A 22,625-nucleotide genomic window follows, 5' to 3' on the forward strand; every position below is an offset into this window, starting at 1 on the left:
GGGGGGGGGGCGTCGGCTCCCGGCTGGCGGCAGGTGTCTGGGGGAGCCTCTGGGGCCCGGCCTGCTGCCTGGGGCAGGCGCCCGCCGCGCCCCGGGGGTTTCCCAGGCGTGCCTCTGTGGGCGTTTTTCCCGGGTCTCCGTCCGACGCAGGTGCACTTTTGGTCGTTTGCAGGCCGCTCTTTCTTATTTAAGGGAAAAAAAAAAGTAGTAATAAAACAAACCATCACTTTATTGCTCTAGCTATCGGGCTCTGCAGCGCTTTTCCTCGTGTGGGCCGCTCCGTGGAAGAGGCTGGTGAAGAGCCTGTCGGACAAGTCTGTCCAGAGACAGCGTGGGTGGAATGAACAGCTACGCGTGTTCATGCTGTCCTGCCGTCCTGGCGGGAGCGAAGTCAATTTGGAAAGGATTTTGACGGTTTAGAGTTGTTCGTATAAGATCAAATGTTGTGGCTTTTTGCCAAAAAATGTGCTGTAGAGGGAGTTTGTTGGATGAACAAATTGAATGCTAAGTTGCGAACGTTGATAATTCTACTCTTGATTAAGTGGCTGCCTACCTGTCATTTAACAACTGGGTAATCTGTCATAAAAGCATGCCTTGAAAAGGTTTTTCATACAAAAAGTCCTCGGTAGGTATCATGCCTAAACTCTTCCCAGCTTAGTTTCTCTCCAGAGTTTCTCTTGGGCTGGCTTCATTTTTCGGCTGGGGGGGGGGGAAGCGGGCAGCCGTTCTCTGTGGCTGGTGCGCTGCTGAGTACGAGCTAAGAAATGGTTTTGAAAGGATGGGTGTTACAAGTCAGATTTAGCGCGGTGCTGACGTGCTTACGTGAAGGGTGGACAGCAGGGTTAGGCCAACCTGCAAAGACTGCGTAAGACTGCAGAGACTTGATTTTGAACCCTTTCAGCTTGCATGTTTTCGTTGTATAGCGTATGTCGTTTTTTAAGTTTACCTGATCTTTTTGAATGATCTTTTGTGAGATAAGGCACAGGGCCTTACAGGGGCTACAGACTAGAAGTTAAAAATGTCCTACCGTATGTGCAGTAGCCGACTTCTTGAAGGCAAGCATTTGGCTTAGGACTCTGTAGTGGCAGATCACTCTTGTCTAGGAGGGTCTACAGGCATACCAAATAACAGACCCCATCGGATTTATTTGCTTGGTATGTTGGGAAGGCAATGATAAATCTCCCCCAGTGAAGAAGTTGAAAAATCGGAACTCCCATTGTCTGTATATTTTCAAATATGTTAGAGTGTTTGCCTGTGTCAGACTTCATCAAGGATACAAGAAATTTGCAGTAAAGAAAACTGAGACTGTAACTGCAAAAAAACTTGGAAGATTTAATTGGGACAAACCCAATTCTTTTTCCTAAAATCCTTGTGTTATTAGTTGAAGTACAAGTCTTATACAAAGACTTGTAAGTACAAAGGCTTATAGGATTTTTCATACTTAAGTTTTCCATCTTGTTCTTTTGTGCAATGCTTTTGATTTAAGGTTTTAAATCATTTGATTTTTATAATTCATGCTGTGATCTTGCCTCTACAATAGTTACAATTGTTTCATGTTGAAGTATAATTAATTAATTTTCTTTTGAAAATGTCAAATTTAAACAAGTTAATTCACCTCAAGGGACATCTTGGCCATAGAAATAATTTATTGTTTAGCAATGAACAAGTAAACCCAAAACCTAGTTTCTAATTTACTCTTTTTCTTTGCTAGGTCACTGTTCCATGTAAGAAAAATTACAGACTACAAATATGGGAAAGAAACGCATCAAAGGCAAAACTGCACAGTCTGATGAGTCTCTGGATATGCTGGGTATGTTTCCTCAGAGAAGTCTGTGGTCCTAATGTTTGTTTTAACCTCATAGAGGGCTTGAAAACTCATTAATATTAGAAGACTTTTACACTAGTCGCTGGCTTTGAGGTCTCATTTACAAAGTGTGGGTTTGTATAATTGAAACTGAAGTCTACCAAGAAACATTAGTGTTGCCACTTTTCTAAGGATGCTAGAAAATAATAATCCTGTCTTGAAAACTGGGATAATTTTCTGGTTTTCAAGAAACTCAGAGAGACAGTTCTTTACTGACACACAGATCGTATTGAATCGTATAAAATTCCTCAGAATATAAAGGGTTTGTAGAGTCAGCTGCTAAGCTTGTTGTGATCGGTATAAGTAGCATTTTCCTAATGAAGATTTTGTTGGCAGAAGACTCTCGCTTCAGCAAAAAAGATTGTGATTAAAATATTTCTGTGAAACCATTTGTCTTTACGCTAGTAACTAACTTAGTACTGGCCCTGGACAGCTCAGCTCTCTAGTCATAGCGCTTTTTCATTAAAACCTCTTTATCTTCCTTGCCTTCTGTTCCTATAGAGAAAATCCCAAATTGTTAATGTTATCCTTCTAACTGGATCTCACTCCTGTGTTGAAATTTTATTTGTTATCTTGTTTAACCTGGTTATTCTAGCTCTTGTTTTTGAATGTGTTCTGTAGGTAGCATTCTCTTCTACCATCTTGTCTACCAGATCACAGAGTGTGTCCTGCCCATCTTTTTTTTTTGATCCCGACTGGGGAAACGAGTTGAGCCGTGTTAATTTAGCTGGGAGAGAGAGAGCGCTTACGGTTTTAGCCAGGGGGGCTGAGTGTGATGGCCTGTTTATTTTAAATTCAAGCCTACTCTACTTTGGTTTCCTGATTGTCCTGGTCTTGTGGTAGCTTCTGTCTCCTATGGCTTTTTAGCTTCTTTTGTCTTGCTTTTTTCTGGAGTCAAGATCAATGTCTGCTATGACTGTTCCTCATTTTTCTCCAGCAAAAAAATCGGTTATGGTGCAATTGCTGATGGCGTCTCGCTTCTTCGGCTAAAAATAGGCTAGCTTACCCTGACAAAGTCCTGTAAAGCCACAAATGTAGACTAAGACTGAGCTTTGGGAATAATTCCACTGTATAGTAGCGGCCAATAGACAAAAGGTTTGTTAAAAAAACACAATTTTGAAGTTGTAGATGAAGCTTGTGTTTTTTAAAAAGGCTTAAAGAATGCGTCTAAATATCTGTATTTGGCTCTTATTGGCTAGCATTTGTACTGTGTGCATTGTCCTATAATCTTGGACAGAAACAGAACTGTAGGTACAAAACTTTTCACTAGTTTCAGCTCACGCCAAGAGAAGTTTGCTATCTTGGGGCTGTAATCTTGCATATGGTCCTCAGCAAAGATAGATTCAGAGCTGTTATGCTATCTGAGCAACAAAAATACCTCTGTAGCAAAGGACCTGAGACAGTTGAATTATGTAAACCGCTATGTAGTTCTTCTCAATAATAGTTTCACAAAAATGTGATTTTTTTTTTTAAACGTATTAAGTACATACAGCATTTTTCTTTTAGCATGGGTTTGTTTACTCTGTGCTTTTTGACTTTTGAGGTAACTCTTTGTACTGTCAGATATTTGACCCTGTTATTTGCAAATTTAGACATTTGTAACTGCAAATAGTGAAGAATTGTAGGCTAATGGTGCTAAATGTCTTAGAAACCTACACTGTAAATAAAATACAAACAAAAAACATTAAAATATGTTCCTCATTTTTTATTTGGAAGAACTTGAATCAGTTTGTGTATGCATTGTCTGTCAATCGCAGTTTCCCTGTACATGACTTAGGCTTAAAGACAGCTTCTCTTCGCGCAAGTGACAGCATAACCAACAACCTTAAAAATTAAACAAAAAAGAAATAAGATAATTAAAGTCCTGATAGTAGCTCTTAGCAACAGATGCCTGTTCTTGGTGTAACGGTTCTTAGCAGAGTTTGGTTAAATAGGTGGAGTTGACACCAGGCCCAGAAGGTGCAGCTCCAAGTAGGGTGTAGTATTGTAGTGTGAAGTGATAATGGTATTAGGTAGGATGACTCTCCCGTTCTTTTTTACCATAGTCTGCTGCATAATTTCACTGAGGCAGCTCAGCTGGAAGCGTAACCTCCATAATCTCCGCTTTTGTAGGCCAGCCAGGTGCTGCCTTGGTGACTGGGAACCGTGGCAGTGGGTTGTGGCTGCTCCCTAGGAGGTGTGGGAATCATAATGCCACAATAGTAGAAGCCCACAGCCTGGCACAGTAGGTAGGTTTGTATCCAAAGGTTTTGTCAACTCCTCTGACTAGATGTCTATTTGGGTGATGCTTTTTTTTTTTTTCCCCTTAGTAATGCAGTAGTTTAGGATGCAGCAACAATATCCCCAGACTGTGAATGGGGGTAACAAAGGGTTTCTTTCTGATATGTCTGCCAAATTGTCAATGTTTCTTTGGCTCTAGAAAGGCTAGCTTCTGGATTGCTGCCTGTGTCTTTGAAGCCTAGAGACGTTTGCATTCGTTATGATACCTACATCCTTCTTTGCTTTTCACTTTGTAGAACCTGTGTGCAAGCATATTCGTAAAGGATTGGAACAAGGTCATCTGAAAAAGGCACTGCTGAATGTGGAATGGCATGTTTGTCAGGACTGCAAGGCAGACAATAAGACACAAGAGAAATCTGAGGAGGAGACTGACGAAAGCCCTTCGATATGGTTATGTCTAAAATGTGGCCATAGGGTATCTCTTGTTTTGTTGTTGATTAATCTTAGTATCTTTTAGTGCCTCATAATACAGTGGAAAGAGAGAGCTTCTATTTAAACTCTTATATTCTCTTTTTTTTTATTTTAAATGTGGTGCTACTTAAATGATTTGATACACTTTAGTGTGATGAAAACGTCTGCTCTGAATTGCAGATGAAGTTCTTAGAAGCTTGGCACAAAGGCATTTAGCAGACTTAAGGCTAAAACACCATCTTGAGGACTTATTTTCCTAGAAAGTCCAAATTATTTTGCTAAGAAAATAAAAATTGCTGTTAATGCTCTTAATTTGTGATTTTTACAATAAGATCTTATGCTAATGTTAGTTTATTAAACTTAGAACTATGCATGCTGAAGAGGTTTTTGGTTTTGTTCTGTTTCATTCTTCAAGCTGTTCAAACTGGAATTTGTAAATTAGATGTTTGGTCCCCGACCAACTTTATAGTTATTCTGCATCCGGTAAGTTATTTCTCTCTCTGCAGAAATAAGTGTCTTGAAACAGAGACCCATCAGGTCATCCTAATTAGTTTAAGATAAAGTTTTCATTTTAATCCTTTCTCTAGACTCTGACTTTATGTATGTTTCATTGATAGTCAACTGGATTTTGTGACACTTCTGGTTATCAACATTATAGGGTTGTGGCAGAAATTCTCAAGAACAGCATGCTTTAAAGCATTATACAACGCCGAGATCAGATCCCCATTGTTTGGTTCTCAGTTTGGACAACTGGAGTGTGTGGTGAGTTTGTCAGGCAACAGTTATAAGACATAGCTAGAGGGCAACAGAGACTGGGATATAATTTGTGTTTTCTTTTCTTTGTGAGTTCTAGGACTTATCTCTAGAAATTCATAAAGCATTTCCACACACAAAATTCCCAGCAGTCTTTGCTGAGATTTGCTGAATAAATACTGCTTGTAAAATTTATAACTGGAAAATTTTCGTAATTGAAGTTGAAATTGACCAACTAGTAAATGCTGTTGACTTCATATTTTACTGCTTTTACTTGGTCAGAATACTGACGTGTAGAAACATATGTCGTTATGTAGCTCGAAATCTTAACTTTCAGCCTTGGGAGAAGCTGCTTTCTGATGCACAGTTAGTGACAAGCTCAATTACTTTTATTTTCCCAGTAAATATGACTTCTTAATACCATATGTATAGTTAAGAAGCACAGCTGTAGAATTACAAGATGCTACTGGATCAATCAATACAAATTCCATCTCTCTGGTAATATTTCCTTCTCTTAAAAGGAATTCTCCTGAAAGGAATATTCTTAAAAGGAATAGCACGTTACTATATAAGGGGGAACCTCAACTTTCCAAACTGTGCCATACAGAAATACTGTGCCTTACATAAAGAGTTTTCATTTTGCTTTGTAACCTTTTTTTAAACTTATTTGTCATTATGTTAATTTTATATAACATTATCTCTTTACTTGATCATATTTAACACTCATATGCAATGATCGGTATTTTTATTGAACTCTAGAATGGAAATGGACATTAATAACATATTACTAATGAACTAGTGAACGTATCTTTGTGAATTTAAATAAGTTTTAAAATTATGATTTTTAAAGGACTTTATTTTCTCTGCTCTAAAACCGAAATAGTTTTTAAATCAAAGTACTTGTGAATGAGAGGAGGTTGCCTAAGCAAGATTTTTTTCTTTCTTCTCGAATTTCTTAATTTCTTTTGGTTGTACACTTGCACAAGAAATTGTTCAGAAATTGATATATTGGGTATAAATTATTGTTATAAATCAAACCTACAATCAAGAACTGTATTTCACAGTGGACTTAGTACATAAAAGCAAAAGCCATAAGCCTTTTTGATCAGAATTTATTAATGCTATGAATATATGAATAAATCTCTATAGCGTGCATGCATGTGTGGTTGAAATTGGACTTGAATAGTACCCGTAAATGGTTAAAAGAAAAGGTTTTGAACATGGAGAGGAGGAGGAGAGTTCTAGTAATCCATTAAGTTCTGCTCTGCTGGGGTTACAACAAGTGCTATTGTATGTGTTTTCAGTACTGGTAGGACTTACCATTTGGATCTACTTAATGTTTTTCCCCACACTGGTCAAACAGCCATCGCTGAAAAAACTTCTTTCCAATCCCTTGATTCCTTCAAGGCTTCCTATAAAAATTTTTGATGGATGAAAGGTTATGATGTTAAAAATTGCCCGTGGAAGTAACTATCATTTGTTATTGCAGGAGGGAGAATGCCTGTTTTTATGATTAACCAGACAATAAATACCTACTCAGGGATCCAAAGGTTGAGCCAGTTTTTTCAATGTGACCTGAAAAAATGTGAAAATTACAGCTAATTCCAGGGATGCTAGAGATTGAGGGAAGCACTTTGCTGCAGGCTTCCGCTGCTTTTAATATCAGAAAATAGAGTCTGACTTACGGTAATCCTGAAATCTGCTAGATGCATTTGTGCCTAAGAACTGTAATTGGTACGTTTCAAAGTGCAGAAGTATTTGCATTCTCTTCAGTGCCTTTTGTCACCTCTTCAAAGAGTTGATTGGGCAGAACTACGAAATCGGTACATACAACTCTCCTTCGGATGTATGTGTTGTGGCAGAATTTTGCTCTTACTTGAGCCTTTGTCACTGCAGCTTCTCTCACAATTTTGTTTAAAACAGATTAGTGGCTTAACCACGCACTTCTTTGCTCATAAAGAGACAAATAGATTTATGTCGGCAACACAAGAGCAAGTAAAAGCGTGCAGGACTAATGGAGGACACTGATTTGTTTCTTACCCAGTTTAAACATAATGAAGTACTCGCTTGGCTAGAATACTCAGAATATTTTTCCATGTCATAATATTCGTAAGTCATTTCCTTTAGGGCCTGATATCTTAGTTTCTTGATTTTGGCAATATTTTCCCTGCATTTCTTTTTCTTGCAGGCTAGGTTTCTAAGCACATCTTTTAAGGGTCTAATTTGTATTTGTAAATTGCAACCTCCAGTCACTGAAATAATTTAGTAAAGATAATTTTTACACTTCTTATTTTCTTGATCAGAAATAGATTGAACTCTTCTCTAAGACTTCTAAATCTTAAAATAAATCTTGTAATTTTGTAACTTTTTGTAATGAATTGCATCAAACAAGCAAATAGTTTAGGATTTTTTTAAGCAATAGAAAAAATAGGATTAATTGTTTTTCTTTGGGGGGGGCGGAGACAGGTGCTACATATGCAATAATGAAGTCCCATATAATACTTCAACCCGATTGGGTCAGACTGTGGATTATGTTAGAAAACAAGTTTGTACTGACTCATCGTGTACAGGTAAGTAACTATAGTATACATACAGTAAATCAGTCCCTTACATGTAGGAGACAGTACTGTAAATCAAGAATGTACGCTAAATTAGATTTAACTTTTGAAGCACCTTACGGTAAATTAAAAAGCTAATTTCTTCCTTTTTTTTTTTTTTTCCTCTTTTGTCAGAATTCTGATAGCGTAAGTAACATCCTAGCCCATGGACCTAATTGGACCAGGATTTTGCTCAGTGTCCCCTAAACTTTTACAGACCAGAAATATAGGAATAGAAGGGAAAAAAATACAATTTTACTGTGACTTTTTTTTTTAAAATATGACGTTCAGTTGTTCTGTGAGTAAGGAATGGACTTTCGGTGCTTAGAAGTGCTGTGTTTATTCATCAGTATTGCTCAGTCTGTCTTGAGATCTGAAGGAAAATTGTCATTGCTTAAGGATAATTTGATTTGATTTTTTTTGTGGCAGAATTTTGCTCTTACTTGAGCCTTTGTCACTGCAGCTTCTCTCACAATTTTGTTTAAAACAGATTAGTGGCTTAACCACGCGCTTCTTTGCTCATAAAGAGACAAATAGATTTATGTCGGCAACACAAGAGCAAGTAAAAGCGTGCAGGACTAATGGAGGACACTGATTTGTTTCTTACCCAGTTTAAACATAATGAAGTACTCGCTTGGCTAGAATACTCAGAATATTTTTCCATGTCATAATATTCGTAAGTCATTTCCTTTAGGGCCTGATATCTTAGTTTCTTGATTTTGGCAATATTTTCCCTGCATTTCTTTTTCTTGCAGGCTAGGTTTCTAAGCACATCTTTTAAGGGTCTAATTTGTATTTGTAAATTGCAACCTCCAGTCACTGAAATAATTTAGTAAAGATAATTTTTACACTTCTTATTTTCTTGATCAGAAATAGATTGAACTCTTCTCTAAGACTTCTAAATGATAAAATAAATCTTGTAATTTTGTAACTTTTTGTAATGAATTGCATCAAACAAGCAAATAGTTTAGGATTTTTTTAAGCAATAGAAAAAATAGGATTAATTGTTTTTCTTTGGGGGGGGCGGAGACAGGTGCTACATATGCAATAATGAAGTCCCATATAATACTTCAACCCGATTGGGTCAGACTGTGGATTATGTTAGAAAACAAGTTTGTACTGACTCATCGTGTACAGGTAAGTAACTATAGTATACATACAGTAAATCAGTCCCTTACATGTAGGAGACAGTACTGTAAATCAAGAATGTACGCTAAATTAGATTTAACTTTTGAAGCACCTTACGGTAAATTAAAAAGCTAATTTCTTCCTTTTTTTTTTTTTTTCCTCTTTTGTCAGAATTCTGATAGCGTAAGTAACATCCTAGCCCATGGACCTAATTGGACCAGGATTTTGCTCAGTGTCCCCTAAACTTTTACAGACCAGAAATATAGGAATAGAAGGGAAAAAAATACAATTTTACTGTGACTTTTTTTTTTAAAATATGACGTTCAGTTGTTCTGTGAGTAAGGAATGGACTTTCGGTGCTTAGAAGTGCTGTGTTTATTCATCAGTATTGCTCAGTCTGTCTTGAGATCTGAAGGAAAATTGTCATTGCTTAAGGATAATTTGATTTGATTTTTTTGAAAGTATTTTTATAGGTATTTGTGAACGTTTCAGCTGGAATGACTAAGTCTCCAGCTGTTGGAGCACATTTCCTAATGGAAGGAGCATACAAGAGGATTTGTCTGCTGGGTCTGTACATTTAGTATAGGTAGCTGCAGTGCATTCAGAACTCTTTAAAACAGCGTGTTCAGCCTGCAGGCTATCTGCAAACGTGGTTGTTTAAAAGGAAACAAGCCCAGCAAAACCCCCCAGTTTCCACAATGGCAAAACTGGTTTTGTACAAGGCATTTCCACTAGAAAACTTGGAAGAATTTGCATATCAAAATAAATGCTGTAACTCATGGCTATCAAAAATCCCAACACCATCCCACGCTTGGGTGAAATCATGGCCCCCTTGGGAAGTAGATCACAGCCGTCCGGCAGCGCCAGGTGGCTGTCTCTGAGTTTTTGTTCAGGAAGCAGCTGAGGTTTTCCCACAAGGACCAGAATCTTTGAGTGGCTTTGGTCAGTCTTTCCCAGCTACGTCGTTTCTCCACATCTAATATTTCAACTTCATATTGGTTGCCAGAATTTTCTTCTCAGGTTTGAACTGGAAAACGGATGAATACCTGGGTGCAGCTGTTGTTTGTTTCAGGTGTTCATCTGTTGTTGTCCATCCGTTTCTTGTCCATCTGCAAAGATGGTATTGCCTGGTTCCCTTGCTTTCGCTGAGCTGGTATTACTTTATTTTAAAGTTAATCTTGGCTCACAGCCCTATTTATCAGAAACCTCATCAATAGTAGACTGCCAAACTGGCAGAAACAGTGTGGGTGTTATTCTGAAAATTACCTGGAATTCCCTTATGGTTTTATTAAACAGGTCTCTGAAATTTTGAGCTATACACCGAAGTAATTTTTGGGAAAATATCTTTAGCGTGTCTTGAAAAATATAAACCTTCCAGTTTCATCTGTTTAGGTTCATGAAATGAACATGAGAATGCTTTGACAGTGGGAGGCCTGTGCGTTTCATTTCAGACAATAGTGCCATGTCAAAAGGGATATTATCTCAGATGGCATCCTGTTGGATGTTGTATAAAGCCCTAACTTAAGTGATTTTGCAACAGGAATGAAATTTCAGATAGCACATGCAGAGTTTCAGAGATTGTTGGTATGAATGGCTTGTGGGCCAAGTGGCATGCTTAAATTGTACGCTGATCTGAAATGGCATTTCAGGGGTTTCTTGATTATTTTTTTTTTTTTTTTTAAACTCCTGTTACCTAGACAGTTTAAGAACCTAAACCGGTAGTGTTACATTTATACAATTACAGAATTAATTATCATATGTTTTAAACATTGTAGATTGCTGCTGCTAATAACTTTTTCCTAGCCCATTCCCTGTTACTGGGTTAATATGTGGTATGGTTTTTTTTTTTTTTATTATTTCAGTAGAAAAACAACAAGAGAACAAAGAATTTGAAAATAAAAAAGTAGAAAAAGACAGCAAAAATGAGCAGGAAAAAGAAGTCTCGCTTAAAGAAGAGAATTCTCATTCAGATGCTAACTTGGAAGTGACTGTGAAAGGACTTAGTAACTTGGGGAATACATGTTTCTTTAACGCAGTGATGCAGGTATGGTAGTTATTGCTGCTCTTAAAAAAATTTTGAATAGCAAGAGAAAAAAAAAAAACAACCCACAACAACCCCACCCCCAGTATTGTACAATGACACAATTAGAATGTGATTTTCTTTTTTTTTTATCTGCCAAGGATGATGGGTTCATTCTAAAAAAAAGTGTGTTGGCCCAGAGAAATATGAAGAAATGGAGCTGCAGGTTCAGACTTGCTCTAAGGGAAGATATAAACTGCGCTGTCTTTGAGGGACAGCATCTTTCACTGAGATAGATTAAGCATGCCAACTTCCTAGTTTAGTAAAAAAATTAAAATAGTCTGGCACATCACTCTTGCTGACCTCTTAGAATCTAAGAGATTAATAGCCAAAGACCGTGGGTGTTTACTGGCACAAAAATGTCTCTCTCAGCAACAGGAAATCAAATAAAAGTAAATGTTAACAGCATGAGCATATTGCATCGCCATCTTATGTGTCTTGCTCAGCTAAGAAGTGCTTGGATAGAATGAACTTACTTTTTCGTCTGTATTAAAACTCGCATGTAATCTTGTGCTCTTTGGGTCTTGATACTGAAGCTTTACTCGAACAAAATTCCCACTGTACTTGCAGGTTTTAGTAAATTGTTTGATTTTTATTTTTTTTAACATGTTTTAAACCAAGCAAATATGCACACTGCATTTTACCTTTTGATTTTAGAAACAGACACTAGTAAATAGACTGTCAAAAGATCCGTCTGTAGAAGAATAGTACATTTAGGGTTTCTCTAATCTAAAGTAATATAGAGGGAGGACACTGGGAAGTCCCATTAGCTGTATGGAATGTACCTTTAACTGTTGAACACTGTTAGAATTCCCAGAGTGGTAGTTATCAATTTAGATATGTGTTTGGGAAAAAAAATTGCTGCTAATCTGGTTGCTGCAAGTTCCATGACCAGTGGAACTCAGCTGCCCTTCCTCTTGTTCTCCAGTTACCAATCTTTTTCTTTCTTTTACATTCTACAGAATTTATCACAAACTCCAGTCCTGAGGGAGCTGCTTAAAGAAGCTAAAATGCCTGGCACAACAGTTAAAATTGAGTCGCCGGAGTTATCCATGGTATACATGCTTCGACCTCCATAGTGTTTCTCCTGACCCTTCCAATCTGTTAAAGAAACAAGCAATACTCATCTCTGGATTTTAAAGCTGTTTCAGCTAAATACTAACAAGATTAAGGTGTAAAATTGGTGGGAACTTCACCATTGACTTCATAAAGCTGCTTCTGAAGTCAGCGGAGGCCTTTCATTCAAAGTGAAAGAGCAGTGATTCAATACTCTAAGTACTAGTTGTCATCAAAGGAGTACTTACATTATGATTAAGTTATTTGAAGGATGAAAATGTGTAACTTTTGCTGTAGTGTCACTCATCTAAACGCAAAATAGGAAACTAGTGGATGTCTGCAGCGCTAACTTAAATAACGCACCTGTCATTACAGTTAGGGATTTGGATGGGAAAGAAGGGTTGTGCATTTTAAGAAATTGTATTTTTTTCCTAATAAAAGCAAGAAATCCAGAGTTGCAACTAAGCAATAAGTAATTAATGATTCTTAGCCCAGTGTTTTGGTATCATCTCATGAGAAACCACGTGTTGATTGTTTTTGTCAGGTTCACTTATTGCCATTTTGGAATTTTGTGTATTCTATTTTATAATAATGTTTTAAAGAACTGAAGTGTTTAGATAAGGAAAAACTTGCTCCAGAACGATCTGTCACCAAATTAAGGCAAAACAACTTTGTTGCTTTTGTTTAAAACAGGAACCTCAGCTGATAAAACTAGATCAGCCAGGTCCTTTGACATTAGCCATGTATCAGTTCCTGACAGAAATGCAAGAGACAAAAAAAGGGGTAGTCACTCCTAAGGAACTTTTTGCTCAGGTTTGTAAAAAGTGAGTATCTGTATAATTGCATGTCATAGTGAGTATGAAAAAAGTTTGTTAGTTGTTTAAAAAGAAGGTCAGTTTTCTCCCTTTTTTTTCTTGAGCTCACATCACAGCTTCTAAAATTTGTATAACACTTAACAAGTTTTGATAGAAGAGGATAAAGAGCAAAATATAAATGAATAGAAGTAAAATGAAAGATATTCAGTGACATATTCTGATTAGCTTCATATTTTTAGAAAATACCGTATGTAGACACTTGTTGCTTTTACATACATACATGCTTGAGCCTTTGTCCTTTTGCGTCTGGTATGAATTGTTTTTACTTTGTCTATCTCTAAGTTCAGTGATACTTTACAATTATTGTTTCATTTAACAGAGCAATACGATTTAAAGGTTACCAGCAGCAAGACAGTCATGAATTGCTTCGTTACTTACTTGATGGGATGAGAGCAGAAGAAATCCAAGTGAGTGCTAATTTCGTAGTTGTGGGTACCCTTCTTCATACCCCAGACCAAGACTTTCTCCTCTGCTGAGGGGAGAAAGAACGTTCTTTCTGAGATAAGTCAACCTCTGTAGAGTGGTTTGTGCTGCCCGTAGCACTTACTTGAAGCAGATTAGCGACAGAGCTGTAGAACCGGGCAGCCTCTAAGCAGTGGGGCTGTGAAGGAGCAACCATGGGTATTACTATTTTCATTTAACAAAACTATTCAAAGAAAGAAGTTTGTTTGTGGCCTATATCTCGTATATATATTGCACACATTGTTTAGGTTTCTAAGGTAATGATATTCTCTGCCTTTTTGGAAAGCAGTGTACTGGTTACTCTCTGTGCCCTTCTAATAAAATCAAGTAGAAAGGTTCAGTTTTGCTTGCTCTAAAGGACTTTGGTTAATTCAACGCTTCTAATATAAATGTCTGTTGTCCTTCAGAAATAGATTGACTTGTCCAAAACTTCTACAGAAAAAGTGGATTTGGAGTATGTGTAGTCACCCTAAAGAACGTCCTTTTGTCTTAATTTCTGAAATGCCTGAAAGTTTGCTTGTGGAAATTCCGTGATTTTTTTTTTTTGCCAGTTTTAATTTGGGAAGTATTTCATCCTTAGACTGATTTTCTTACATACTAATCGCAACATTACAGTTGCAAGCTTGTTTCTCGGTTACTTTTTTTTAATATCCGCAGGAACTATTTTGTGTCTCTACGGGCGGTTGTGTTGTTTGTATCGATTCTCTTAATTGGTCGAGATTAAACTTTTCCTCCATCTGAAACATTTTGTGAAATGAACTAGTTAACTGAATTAGTTTAGGAAATTTTACAGTGTGTATTTGTTTTGAAAATTTCAGCAAATAAGTGTTGGAATACTGAAGGCGCTGAGTGACTCTAACAAACAAAATGAAGAAGAACTTAAAAAGAAAATTAAAGGTAAAATACATGTTAGTGATGTTGTGATAATTTAAAATTACATTTAAAATTAGTGTACACAAAGTAACACTAACAGTATCAACTAAAAGATACACGTTTAATTGTACAACTTTATGCCGTCTCTTGAATATGTGTGTATCTAGAATATAAGGCTCAATAGTGTTAGTCTATTTATTTAAAAGTCTTACTGAACTTGGTGGCGTTTCCTTCTTAACAGCATAAGAGAGAGTTGATTCTGTAGACATTATACATTAAATACGTTTGGGTACTATTTAATCATTCAAATATTATGTAAATTAAAATATTAGCACATGAATGTAATGGTTTATACAGTCCTAATAGTCATTTGTTACTTAACAGTGGTATAAAAAAAGCCCAAACAGTGAACAGAAGAATCTTTAAACTTTTCAACATGACTTAGGTTCGAAGATGAAGAGTTTAAATTCAGACTATGTGCTACACTGAAAATATAACTTGAGGAAATTGGTTTTGTTTGTAGGGCACCTATACCGACAAAAGTCGGTGCTTGTTTTTTAGGTTCAGACAGTTGTTTAAGTCCTGAGAGAAAACAGGAACTCTTGCTGGGATGTGGTACTTCTGAGAAAATAGGGAAATGCGTTTGAGCTGAGAAAGTGGTAAAGGTGTTGGTTCAGTCAAACTGTCTTCTACAAATGTGTTTTCACCCCCATTCCTTTGATACACGAAAGGATCTTAATTTAAGAATCTTGCTGTACTTCCCGAGGAAACCAGAACAAGCTAACACGTTCCATCATACATCTTGCATACTGTATCCTCTTTTTTGTATTTGGTATGCCATAACTAAATTGGTTGCTAGTATATTATATGTAATATTATTAACTTTACTATATGTCTTGTCAATTCTCAGAATATGAAAAGACAAAGGGAATACAAAGTTTTGTAGATCGAATCTTTGGTGGAGAATTAACCAGTACGATTATGTGTGAGGAATGCAGAACTGTAAGTAAACTGCCTGCTTTGACTAGCCTAGAGTATAATTTTATGTAATCTGCAGGAGAACCCCAAAGTAACTATATGTAGAAATAAGTGAAATCGGAGAGGTTTGCTTCAGTTGATACGCTTCTAAGAGTTGACTAGCTGCATGCTTTTCAAAGAGGGGCATGGTTTGGCTGGAATCTTTCTTCCCTTATGTTATAAAGCTAATCTTTCAGTCCCTTTCAAAAGACTTCCAGAAAAAGAGGTCAGCAACAGCAAGCGGCCTCTGCCGGAAGAATTCACTCTCAGATTCCTGGTAAACACCTTCCAGTGGTACAAATTGTGTGAATTGGATGAATTGTTCTGCTACCAGCAGTATGCTGCCAGGGGCCCTTTTCTTTTTCATCAGATGATTAGGTCTCTCCCTTTCCCGCACGGGAATGACCGTGGTATTGCCAGGAGAATAGTTAAGCAAGAAGGCACTATTGGGATAATGCATCCTGAGAATGAAGCAATTCAGGGTATTAGGGAGTGGGCTAGATGAATGTCATGACAGATTGCAGATAATCACTCTCATAGGCCCTAAGTTGGGTTCTCGCATTCTAGGCCACTAGAAAACTGAAAGTTGTAAAAGTATTTCTTGCTTGTTTCTGTGGTAATATGACTGCTCTATTTTGGTCATGGATAGCTGTTTGTGAAGGTAGATTAGCTGTGTTCTACGATTGTATGCGCAAGTGAAAGCATGCATTGAATGCAAACAAGGCTACATACAAATAAGCCTATTGACAGCATGCCAGCCGCTTCCAAGCAAAATTACATTGGACTCTTAAATATTCATTTAAAGGTATCCTTGGTCCACGAGTCTTTCCTTGATTTGTCGCTTCCCGTGCTAGATGATCAGGTAAGAAATTGTACGTGCTTAGTTTTTGTTTGCTTATATGAAAACATCTTTATTACGTAATCATTAGGGAATGAATTTATGCATCTTTCTAAATGTCTCTCTTGAAAGTTAAAATTATAAATTCGCCCAGAAAGATAGAGAATAAGATTTTCATGAGAGTCATTCCTGTAACTTGCGGCTCATAAATTGTCTCTGGAAAATCACTGGTAGTCCGTTGGTGATCTTGCTGCTTTGTCAGTTAATGTTTCTAATGTAGAGAGTGGCTTGGGGAATAATCTAGTATGTTCCAATGTTGTCTCGTTATTGTGAAGACTGAGTTGCAAAGAACGTTTCCCAATTCATCTTCGCTGTCGTAAAACTGAATTAAATTGCATGACAGCGATGGGTGCCTCGTGGTTGCTTGAATGCTTTATTTTTTTTTTTTACTTTTTTCATCCATTTTTCTGCACTGAGTGCAAGGATACTTCTCATAATATTCCGTAAACATTGGAGTGGCATAAATGAGTGAGTTGTATCTTATAGTCACTAAAGTGTTAAATCTGGAGCTGAAAACTCAGGTAACATCTCATCCCTACAGTTTTCTTTGGAATGCTATTTTGTTATTCAGGTTATTGAATAAAGTTAAGAAACATTGGTAGGATAGCGTGTGAATACTTATTTGATCAATATTGATTTATTTGATCGATCTCTAGACACTCAAAATACGTGATTTGCTGTGTGTTTCGTATTGATAATCTGTATATGTAATATTTCAGATTTGTTATGTAGCACTGCTCACACAAAAGCTCATGAGTAAATATTGAAATGAAACCCCCTCAGCCAAAGGGGTCATATGTCTTCTGCAACCAGCACATTTCATTTTAGCAGAAGTGAACAAATTCTGTGACAGGCAGTTCAAATGAAAATGTCTCCGCTTGTATAAAATGTTACTCTGCGGTGCGCTTAATGAGATGTACATCTGTTAGAGCCAAAGGTAATGTTGCCCCTTTACAGGTTCAGAATTTTGCCCTTGCTAGCCTTACTTTTTCATACTGTTTCATTCTGCAAGTCATTGTTTCACATGGACTCCCTCTGGAGTGAGGTACCTCTTTTGTAAACATTGGAGTGGCATAAATGAGTGAGTTGTATCTTATAGTCACTAAAGTGTTAAATCTGGAGCTGAAAACTCAGGTAACATCTCATCCCTACAGTTTTCTTTTTTGGAATGCTTTGTTATTCAGGACAGTAACATCTCTACTTATGTGGGTTTTTTGTGGCTTTTTGTTTTTTGTAGAAAGTAAAAATTACAAATGAGAGAAACATTAAAAAACCCAAAGAAAAGGAACCTGAAGATGAAGAGGATAAAAACAATGACTGTTATCTTAAGCAGAGAGATGAACTCCCTGGTACAAGTAAGCACCTTCAGAAAAAAGCAAAGAAACAGGCCAAAAAACAAGCCAAGGTTGGTTTTGATAAGTATTTCGCTTTTATTAATGAAGTGCTTGCAACTTCTCGTAAAACAAATTCTTTTTGCTTCCTGGGTTTAGATGGATGAGAAGGAGACAGCTTAGAATTTCTCCTCACTCAAATGCACAACTGAAAAGACCGATTGTATCTACGTCTTTGCTATTAAGAAGTTACATGTTCTGTTAAGAGTTGCTGTGCTAGGAATAAGCTAATATCCAGAGGAATCTGGAATTTATGTTGCCTGTCTGAAGTAGCATTAATCTGTATCAGACAGCTGTTCTCCAGTCGTTGATTGCAAGGATATCCACAGAACTTTAGAATACGGACATAAGAAAGGATCGGGAAGATATAAAGGGAATCATTAGTTGTATTTTGAAGATACCGTGTAACAGGGAGCAGTGGTAACTATATCTGAGTGAGGATAAACTCAGTATTCGTTGAATTGATCGTCTCTGATCATTAAATCATAGATTATTACCCTCCCTCCCGCCCTTTGCAGCTATGGCATGCTACAAAAATTTTGATAAAGAAATGGTAAGAAATGCTAAATATAATCTAAACTTGCTCTGGTTTTTGTATTCTTATATATTATGTATTCCAATTCACAGAGCCAGCGCCGCCAGCAAAAACTTCAAGGAAAGGTGCTTCACTTGACAGATATCTGTGCAACTGAACAGTCCGAAAAAGATGTCGAGTATAACCAAGAATCAGAGGCAGAAATGAACTCTGAAGCTCCTGATACGAAGCAAGAAGAGGAATCCTCAAATGATTGCAAAGATCACTGCTTAACTCAAAAAGACTTGAGTATACAGGGAAATAGTACAGAAGTTCAGAGCATGCATGAAAATACAGGAAAGCCAAAACAAGAGTGTGTAGAAAATGAGTCTCTCGTGGATCTCGCGATGGAAGGTTTAGATTCTCCTATAAAGTTTGTCAATGGCCTTGACAACCTGTCTTTGAAAGATGAGGATGATGAAAATGAAGATGAGGAGGAGCTTGCTACCAGCTTTTCAAAACTACACTTGGGTGCCAACGCTGAATCTGATGCGAGTATCTTAGATGACCTTCAAACTGTTCCCATCAAGATGTGTGAAGTGTCGACTGAAGATCCAGAAACAGCATTTTTTACTCTTGCAAACAGGGAAGATCTGAACCCGGAAGAAGGTTCAATCCATCACTGTTTGTATCAATTTACCCGTAACGAAAAACTTACTGAGACCAATAAACTACTCTGTGATGTATGTACACAAAGACATTATGGACCAAAGAAGAACATAAAAAGTATGACAAACTATCTTCTTTTAAAAGAAAACTTTAAATATGTCCCTATCTGCTGCTTGGGTGGGTAAGGGGGGGAAATGTGCCTAAAGTGGTATTTGTATAACTTTAACTTGGATCAGTTGAACTGGTATTCAGTGGGTAGGTTGCGAGAACCTCTTTCGCACAGATTAATACAAGTAAGTTCTTAATCGAGCAGAATAGCAGGCTCACAAGCTTGGGTACAGAATACTGCAGGACTGAAAAAGAAGAGTCAGCAGAGAAGGAACGGGTTTGGGTTTGCGGGGAGGGAAAGGGCATTTCAATCTAAAAATTTCTTACGTGGATGAGTGTAGGGAGTGGCTGTTTAGCAGGTGACTTTTCTGTTCTTCCCTCAAATGTGAAAATTCTGCTGACAGTCGTAGCAAACACCAACATGATTTCCCTCAAAAGGCCAATGAAAGCTGCGTGCATTTCTGATCATGAGAGTTGTAGAGAACGAGCAAGAATTCACCCTGCTTGTGCTGACGCTGCTCAGACACGGTGTGAGCAGGTACTTTTGTGCTATGGGATCTGCAAGATGGCAGCTGTCGTACAGCTCATCATGTTAAAGGGGAATGTTCAGTTTCTCAGTTGCTGTAGTAGGTGACATTATAACAGTCTAAATAGTGAAAATAAAGAAATTCCTGGTGTAACATTTGTTTAGATGTTAATCACTGGTGGTTTTTCTTCTCTGCAGGTGAAAAGAAGTATGTTTATACTAATGCCAAAAAGCAGATGCTAATCTCTCTCGCTCCTCCAATTTTAACTCTTCACTTAAAGAGGTTTCAACAGGTAAGTAGCAGGCTGATATTGCAAAAACGTGTATGTATATAGTATCAGTTCAGTATGTCTATATGCACACAGTACTAGCTTAACTCAAAACTAATGTTAGCATATTTTCATTTCCTGTAAGACTGTTTTGTTTTGGGTTTTTTCCCAAGGTTTGGAAGGCATTGGTGTGCAGCGTTGGTTTTTCTCGTCATTTTTTCCTGAAAGAATATTCCATTAGTTACCTGGAAAACGCTATTTTGTGAGCTTATTTGCAATATATTCCCTCACTATTGTTATTGCTTACTGTATTAAGCAATATCTTAGCATTGATTGTTTCCTGCTACCACAGCAGTTCATGGTCTCTTACATTTCAGTACAGATAGAATAGGATCCCTTGCTAAATTAATGTAACAAATAGGTCGGCAGAATTGGAAAAGAGAGAATTCCGAGCCTTACTGAGGGAAGAAAAAACAAAACAAACAAAGGGATGAATGGGAAGCAGTGCAACTTAAGTCTTATTAATAGACACCGAAGTAAAGTGGCTTACCTTTTTTCCAAGTTGTAGGAAAATTTTTAGTTTAGGGCTTTAGCTTTTCGAGAAAGAAAGAGGAAAGGAATGGGGGTGGGAGACAGTATTGCCTCTTCTACATTTAAAGCTGTTCAGTATTTTGGTCAAAATACTCGGAAAAATAAGGGAGGTGACTTTAAGTAGACGAGAAGCAATTCCACAGAGAAAATGGAAATGTGTAGCCTGTTCTAAGAGACTGTAACATGACTAAGGAAATAACATTTGTCATCATCTCCTTTTGTTTTTCCAGTTTGATACTGGAAGATTATTTGAATAAGGTGGGAGTAGAAGTTACATCACCTTTGACGATACAAAACTAGATCCTCAGGCATACTACAGTATCTGAGAAGCAAGAGATGTCCTCGTAGTTACATAAGTACCTTAGAGCCGATTCTTTTTCCCCTTTTGCTACCATTAAGTTACCATAAGAGTGAGTTGAAGAGTCGTCTTAACTTGTGCTCCAGGGTAGCATGTGGGGGCAAGGAGGCAATGCTGGAAAGCCTTGGGCACTGGAGGGGAAAAAAGAGCCAAACAATGTTGCTTTTTCCCAATTTTGTGTAATGAAAAACTGATTTTGTATTGTTGAAACTTTAACCTGAAACATTTGGTAACTAAGCATGGTTTTAATATGCTACATTTTAACATTATGGGGTTTTCCTCTACTTTGTCTGTTTAAGGCTGGATTTAATCTACGGAAGGTTAACAGGCATATCAAGTTTCCAGAAGTGATAGACTTGGCTCCTTTCTGTACAGTTAAATGTAAAGTAAGTGGGAAAACACTCAGATTCTCCTTTCCCATGTTCTAATGTGCTTTCACAATTAAGCTGCTTAGCAGAATCTTTGTAGAACGCTTGTCAGGCTTCAGTTATTCTGTGTGATAATACAGGATAACTTACAAGTGCAACTCCTACTTGAGTCAGTGTACTTCCACTGATCATAGCTGTAGTGCTTGCACGAATCTGTAGTGACCGGCTTCCCTTTCATCAGCAAACAAATCAAAGCAAAGCAAGAGTTGACATTCTAGCCTTGTTTAAAACCCCGTACCTGACTGACATACCAAAACTTGCTTTTGTAGAACGTGGCTGAAGGGAATACAAAAGTACTGTACTCTCTCTATGGAGTTGTTGAACACAGTGGAACAATGAGGTCTGGGCACTACACTGCGTATGCTAAAATGAGAAGTATGAACAACCGTCTCTCTGATCTTGTCCTTCGAGGACAGTCTCCTCAAGGTAAATAATTAAAAATATTTTACAAATTATTGCTTACCGCAGAACAGTAACAGGATTGAGTGAGTCAATTCGTTGTAATAACTTTTACTCCCAAATTCTTCCTTTCACAGCTTTAGAAACTGAACCAGTAAAAGGACAGTGGTTCCACATCAGTGATACCCACGTACAAGCCGTGTCTGCATCGAAAGTGCTGAGCTCGCAAGCCTATCTCCTGTTCTATGAGCGACTGCTGTAACTCGTCTGAGGAGCCTTCTTGTACGTGCAGCCATCTTCAGGTGCTCTGAACAAAGGCGGAGACTTGCAAATCATGTTGTTAAATGTTGGAGCTACTGTATGCAACTGCAGGAATATCCTTTATGCTTCTTAGACACACTGAGATATGGATAACTTACACTTTTTCCAGTTTTCACTACTTTTAAGTAAAAGTTTTTTCAAAACTACAGCTTTGAGCTTCTATTGAGTAATTTGTGTGTTGGCACAGACAAGCAACAGCTACTTTTAGTTTCCTGCAAGTGCTATACATCTTAGCCAGCAAGTCTTTCACTTTAAAGGGACCAGAGATAATTTTGAACTATAGTTATTTCATCTGTTCCATGTGTATTTTAGGACTGGCTATAGTTCAAAATTATCTCATCTGTTCCATGTGTATTTTAGGACTGGGTTCCAAGCATAAGAAGCTGTTTCTTCCTACACATCTTAGAGCTGAGATGAATTCCGCATCAGCTCTCTTTCCACTGTTGGTGTATGTCTAATAGAGGAGCCCTCAGTTTGCAAACTTTCTAGGAATTCTTTTGCATAGGAACCTTATGCTGGTATTTTGGCAAGGCTGAGCGCTCGGATCTCTCTCCTTTTCACTACAGGCACTCCAGCTTAGCCTTTCTTAGCACCGGAGGGGTAAGAAAACTAATCCCGTAGTGAGTTGCAAGTTCTCCACAGGCTAGGCTTCACACTGGGTTTCACATAAATAAAATCTTGGCTCCTCCATGCTAGAGCAGCAGCTGCTTACATTCAGTGCATTTTTCACAAGAACCTTACTAAGAAAATGGGCAGT

The 22,625-nt window shown here is 37.6% G+C and overlaps 1 protein-coding gene across 1 annotated transcript; it reads left to right on the top strand.

Annotated features, from left to right (window-relative positions):
- Positions 1-71: 71 nt before the first annotated feature.
- Positions 72-22,012, top strand: USP16 (ubiquitin specific peptidase 16). Its single transcript, XM_009282930.1, has 18 exons — positions 72-150; positions 1,712-1,810; positions 4,381-4,559; positions 5,214-5,317; positions 7,775-7,878; positions 10,896-11,077; positions 12,076-12,168; positions 12,863-12,993; positions 13,364-13,451; positions 14,325-14,403; positions 15,290-15,381; positions 16,202-16,258; positions 17,532-17,699; positions 18,313-18,985; positions 19,701-19,795; positions 21,020-21,106; positions 21,418-21,574; positions 21,685-22,012. Exons 2-18 carry the CDS (start codon positions 1,750-1,752, stop codon positions 21,807-21,809), a joined length of 2,475 nt encoding a protein of 824 aa, XP_009281205.1. The 5' UTR covers positions 72-150; positions 1,712-1,749; the 3' UTR covers positions 21,810-22,012.
- The last annotated feature ends 613 nt before the right edge of the window (positions 22,013-22,625 follow it).

This window comes from Aptenodytes forsteri, unplaced genomic scaffold (genome assembly GCF_000699145.1).
Source record: "Aptenodytes forsteri isolate BGI_AS27 unplaced genomic scaffold, ASM69914v1 Scaffold2, whole genome shotgun sequence".
Taxonomy (NCBI): Eukaryota; Metazoa; Chordata; class Aves; order Sphenisciformes; family Spheniscidae; genus Aptenodytes; species Aptenodytes forsteri.

Excerpts from the sequence above, each read along its gene's own strand:
- USP16 (XM_009282930.1), top strand. The coding sequence starts at position 1,750 with ATGGGAAAGAAACGCATCAAAGGCAAAACTGCACAGTCTGATGAGTCT. Across the intron at positions 11,078-12,075 it reads TCTTTAACGCAGTGATGCAG|AATTTATCACAAACTCCAGT; the intron begins GTATGGTAGTTA and ends TACATTCTACAG. Across the intron at positions 18,986-19,700 it reads ACCAAAGAAGAACATAAAAA|GTGAAAAGAAGTATGTTTAT; the intron begins GTATGACAAACT and ends TCTTCTCTGCAG.